A 5,285-nucleotide genomic window follows, 5' to 3' on the forward strand; every position below is an offset into this window, starting at 1 on the left:
CTCCTTTTTCACTGACCTCTCATCTTGACATCCTCATCTTGAATCATTTTTCATGGGAACATCTTGAAAACTTGCTCAGGAAAGGAGCTAAATGGTGAATTGTCCTCTACTGAAGATCTGTTCTTTATCGCTCCTGTTCTTAGAAGTGTAGATGCATGATCTGCCTCTGTCAGCTTTTCTTGTCACCTGAATAGTGAGATTAATAACTTTTTTTTTGTTTTGTTTTTTAATGCAGGGGTATTCAAGTAAATCCACAGATACTCAAACAAGAACTTCTGGTAGGTAAATTTAAACTTGTAAAAGCAAATTGCAACTAACCTAAATGCATAGTACACCACAGCTTAATGCTTGTTGTTATCCTAAGTGGCCCTATCTGCAGCTAATTTAAAAGTAAAAAGAAATCTTTCCTGTAACTCCCTAATACCTATTTCATGGTTTCTGCTATAAACTAAATGTGTTGTGTTACATAGCTGGCTATTAACTTAATAATGGTTTGTAATCATTCTAAGGGCAATGCTGGATTTTCTTCTACTTGTGAATTTCAGGAGATTTTTGGACTGAAGATGTTACTGTCTGCTTAGCAAATATTTTCCCTTGCTGGAGAGTGCTAATAACCGAAGGTGTTAATGTTACTGTGCTGTAACACAATTCACTTTTTATTCTGTGTTGGTCTTTTAAAAAGTACATGCGCTGTTTAATCAGTCTCTGAAGAAATCAACCGAAGGAAAACTAAACTTCTCCAGCTTTTTCCACATAATGTCTGTAAGATTTTACAGACTTTAAAAGTAGATTGTGAATTCTTTAGTCTTAGTGGTAGTTTTGAAAAACAAAATGACAAAAAACTGAAGGAAAAAAATAAGCCCTCATCTTTTAAGCCATTTTAATATTATGCTCATCTTTTGGACTGCAGTGTTATCAATGAAAGTGAATCACTGAAGTTTTTTAATGACTCTTTTACAGGCAATCCTTTCCAAAAAAAAGGGGCTTCAACAAATAAAAATGTTCCTACTGCTGCCCTGCTGTCTGAGCCTGTTTCAACGCAAGATGAGAGAAGCCAGTGTGAAACTTCAGAGAATTCAGGGAAAGCATTGTTTCACAATTCAGCATCCAGTCAAGAGGAGGTGATGTGCAGGTTAACCTCCAGCAGAAAAACAGAAATAAGTGAACAAGGAGAACTGGGAGATAAACACGAAGCAGCACAGTTGGAATGTACTGAAAGCCAAACAGAATCTTCAAAAACTCCATTACTCAGGTATTGATAGAATGTTTTCGTCAGCCTTTTCTGTTAGATGTTTTTCCCCATACTGAGTTATTGATATCCTCTTTCCAGCTAGTATTACAAGAGCAGCACTACCCTCCTTTGTGACCTGTAAGAATCATAGGTCTGTCCTCACAAATTAAAAAGAATTAAACTGTCTCCTTTGAAATATGGAGTGTTTTAGGCATTAAATAGGCAGATTAACCAAGGGATGATGCTACTGATGTATGATCTGTTTAGGCACTGACAGATGCCTCTTCTGCTACAGACATCCGTGAGGCTGTAATACAGACTTAGGGTAACTATTTTTCCTAGCTCAGTCTAATGCTTAAATATATGCACCCATCCATTTGTTATGATTTTCAGCCTTCTGCCAATAAGATTTGGTTTTGATGCAGTACTCGCTATGTTTCTACAAGTACTAATTTTTGTCTTTTCCCTATGGGACTTTCTAGCCTGACAGCTCAGAGGATATTGTTCTTATCTGTCCTCCTATTTGTACTTGTATTTGTAATACTATTTACATATCACTTTTATGGATCAATTTTATTACATTCTTACTGTATTTCTTCTGAGCAGTAGTAGATGAAAACCATTAGGATTTTTATCTTTAATTTGCAGAAAAAGTAGTTCTGAATTTGCAGAAGAACTGCAAAGGAAGAGAGGAGAGATCCCAAACCCACAGACTGGGACCACAAAGCAAAGTCTGAAAGAAACAACTCCATCTAATAAGGATGACAGGGAATCTTGTTCCTTTCCCTCTAGAAGCACATCATCATTTGTGCAGTATGACAACATAGCTGCTGATGCTGTAGTTGTGGTATGTTTGCTTCTGAATGTCTTTGCATTTTTGAGATGTGAGAAACAATGAATTAGTCGCTTCAGGAGTGAGTAGGGGGGCACGTTGTGTTCAAGTTTTGAGAGATTTATCTGCTGCAGTGAATGGTTTCATGTTAGACTTGGTTTCTTCCTAGACTTGTGCATGTCTGGGAAACTTAAAAGGGAAATAAGTAGCCTTCTCTGTGCACGTCTATCCGTAAGCATTTTGGTTTCTCAGAAAGTTGTGGTCTTGGTATCTGAGTTGGCAGCACAAGCATCTATATATGCTTATACTTGCATGCAAATGCACTCTTAACGTTAAGAGCAGCCTTTTCTTTTTCTATTAGGCTCCACATAATGAACCATCTGATAAACCTCCTCATCGTGATGAAGATCGAGAGAAGGAAGAGGAGCCAACCAAAATCTCAGAGTATTTTTTCAGTGACATCTTTATGGAAGTAGATGACCCAGAATAGCAAAATAGGCTTTATAGAAATGGTGGGATCTTAGTGCAACTAAATTAAAAGCTATTATTTTTTAGGAAAACATTGTTTGTTTTAATATTAACTATGCCAAATTTAGCATCAGTTACTGTTAGTAACTTCCATCAGGATGGAATCATTTTCTTCTAAATGGATGTTTTCAAAACGTTGACATAAGCTAAACAACTACGTTGGTGTCATTGGACCAGAACAGTGGCTGCAGGATTAATTTTCACTTGTTTGGATTTTGATAATAAGTGCACATTGTCTTCCAGAAAAGTGCAATGCAAAAAAATGCTTATTCTTGTGACGAGCTGCTCCTTTGGATTTAATGCTGAAGACTGCGGTACTGATTGTACAAGTTCTTTACTTCTTTTTGTGAAGTATGCTGTATTAGTATGCTATGAGGAAAAAAATGAACCTTTTATTTGCAGTGTAATCTCTGTAGATCAGGCTGCAAACAAGGAAAGTACCATCATAAATGCATAGTTCTGTTCAGCACTGCGGGTATTTTTATTAGCATCTCCAAATATGTATTTTTATATTTAAGAAGACTTGCATAAGCTAAAAGACCCTAGCCTGAAAAGCCCAATGACTTTAGCTCCTTTAAAATGTACAGAGGAAAAACCTGAATAGCATTTCATTTATACAATGATAATCCTTGGAACTGTCCCATTGGAGTGAGAGGAAGAGGTTGATGTTTCTCAGTATAAATGCCAGTTTCCTTCTGTTGTGATTAGCAGGAAACTAAGCACCAGACAAAGTGGGATGAAGGAGAACAGAAGTTGTGGGTTGAGATAAAAACTATTTACTAAGACAGAAAAGGAGAATGAAGGCAAACGTGCGATAACATCAACATCTCTACAGTGCAACTACTTCTCGCTCACCGACCAACACCCAGCTAACAATACAGCTGCCTGCTGACTGATGCCCTGCTACCAACTCAAGGTCTCACTACGTGCCAACTGCAAGCAGCAGCCCCTCCCCACATCTTTACAGCCTTCTGCATAACGCCGTGTGGTGTGGAATAAACCCCCTTGCTTCGTTCAGACCAGCTGTCCCAGCTCCATCCCATGTGGTGGCTCTTCATGACTGAGCTCCGAGATTGCAAACATCACTCAGCAAGAACCAAATATGTGCTGTCAATATTGTCTCAGCTGGAACCAGGACAAATCCTAAATCTGAAAACAAAGGGGTTAGATGCTGCTGCTGCTTCTTTCTACATGTAGGTGTATGTGTCTGCAGTGGTGCCCTTTGTTGCACTTATTCAAAGCAGCGCAAACAACTGACTCTAACCCACAGTGAGGTTGCTTTAAGGATTTGCTACTTGGAGGCGGTTGTATTTGAACCATTTTCCTCATGTTCCAGGTTTACTTGTACTGAAACTCACCGTAAAATGTTGGTGCAGCTTTAGATTTTAGCTTGTTCCCTTGTAGGAAAATTGTCTTGTTGAAATAGGAAAGTTCTTTTGAGTTCTTATAGGTGGCCACTGAGAGGTCAAGTAATTCTTAGATGTTACTACACAAAAATGAGCATGTAGGTATAAGTAATCCAACTATTTCTCCTGGTAATTAATAACAGCAATTAATTTTGCGAAAGAAATTGTTATGAAAGAGAAATTTGGAATTGTATTGTGCTCTGCAGAAACTCGTCTTCATGTTGGGGCTGGGTAATAATTTATTTGCAAATGTTCACATGTAGTTATGTACTGAATTTTGAAATTCTTCATGAAGTTTGAGAATGTTTAGCAGTGCTTATGAATGGACATTTAAAACTTTGTCAACAAGGAAGAATACATAGGAAAAACTACTGCTATTGCAAGTTGTATTAGGAGACCTCTGTCAGCCACACCGCCCAGAGAGGCTGTGGATGCCCCATCCATCCCTGGAGGTGTTCAAAGCCAGGTTGGATGGGGCCCTGGGCAGCCTGGGCTGGTGTTAAAGTGGAGGTTGGTGGCCCTGCTTGCGTTAGGGGGTGGGGAGTGATCCACCACCACCAGTTCCTGTTGGGAAATGTCAGATCTTTTGTTCTGCCTAGCACATTTAACTTGAAATGTGTGCGTGTTGTCTTACTTGTAAGCATTAGGAAATAGATGAGTGTATACATGCAGTTTGGTGTATATCTTGTAGATATTTCATTTTGTTGTCTTAGCTCTGAACACACGTGGCATGTTTCAATCCCTTTTGCACTGACATAGCCTAAGAATACATTTCTGGGGATCTGGCTATGAAACAATTGCCGTAAGTATTTTTCCAAAGTGATAACCATTGTGCATTTCATTGCATACACTTTGGCTTGCCTTTTGTATCACACGTTACCAAGTAATTGTTTCATTACTAAGATTTAAGGTGCCTTACCTATGTTGTTAATGGAGGCTATGCTTTTCGTTCCCTGCAGTAAACGTTTGCACTTTGTTTCAAAGAACAATCTGAATAGAGACAGAGAGGGTTATGTTTGTCCTGTGAGGGTGGATGTTTGGCAATGGGATCTCAACGGGACTCCTGCCTGGAGGTGCCTGCCGCCTGTATAATCGCCCACATGCTTTCTGTTTCAAAGGAAGTTGTCGTTGTCCTGTATGTGTAAATTATGTAAATAAATTATTTTATATTACCTGTGTACTCTTTATCACACGACCTTACCCTTTCCTTTCCAGCTCCTCTGGGCGCGGCCTACGGCGGGCGGCCCCTCCGTGCATTGGCTGCGGCGGGGGGAGTGGCGGCGGCGGG

The 5,285-nt window shown here is 39.3% G+C and overlaps 1 protein-coding gene across 8 annotated transcripts in view; it reads left to right on the top strand.

The window, feature by feature from the left end:
• BDP1 (B double prime 1, subunit of RNA polymerase III transcription initiation factor IIIB) overlaps positions 1-5,169 on the top strand; it is a 44,070-nt gene extending 38,901 nt beyond the window's left edge. For 7 of the 8 annotated variants that reach the window (XM_015849967.2, XM_015849971.2, XM_015849969.2 and 4 more), the window contains 4 exons: positions 236-278; positions 961-1,252; positions 1,880-2,078; positions 2,425-5,169. In XM_015849967.2, the coding sequence (XP_015705453.1) occupies positions 236-278; positions 961-1,252; positions 1,880-2,078; positions 2,425-2,553 (663 nt within the window). In that variant the 3' untranslated portion in view covers positions 2,554-5,169. Of the gene's footprint in view, positions 1-235; positions 279-960; positions 1,253-1,879; positions 2,079-2,424 lie in introns of those variants that run through there. The other variant, XM_015849974.2, reaches the window with a different exon arrangement.
• The last annotated feature ends 116 nt before the right edge of the window (positions 5,170-5,285 follow it).

The sequence above is a fragment of the Coturnix japonica genome, chromosome Z, assembly GCF_001577835.2.
Source record: "Coturnix japonica isolate 7356 chromosome Z, Coturnix japonica 2.1, whole genome shotgun sequence".
In the NCBI taxonomy this organism is placed as follows: domain Eukaryota; kingdom Metazoa; phylum Chordata; class Aves; order Galliformes; family Phasianidae; genus Coturnix; species Coturnix japonica.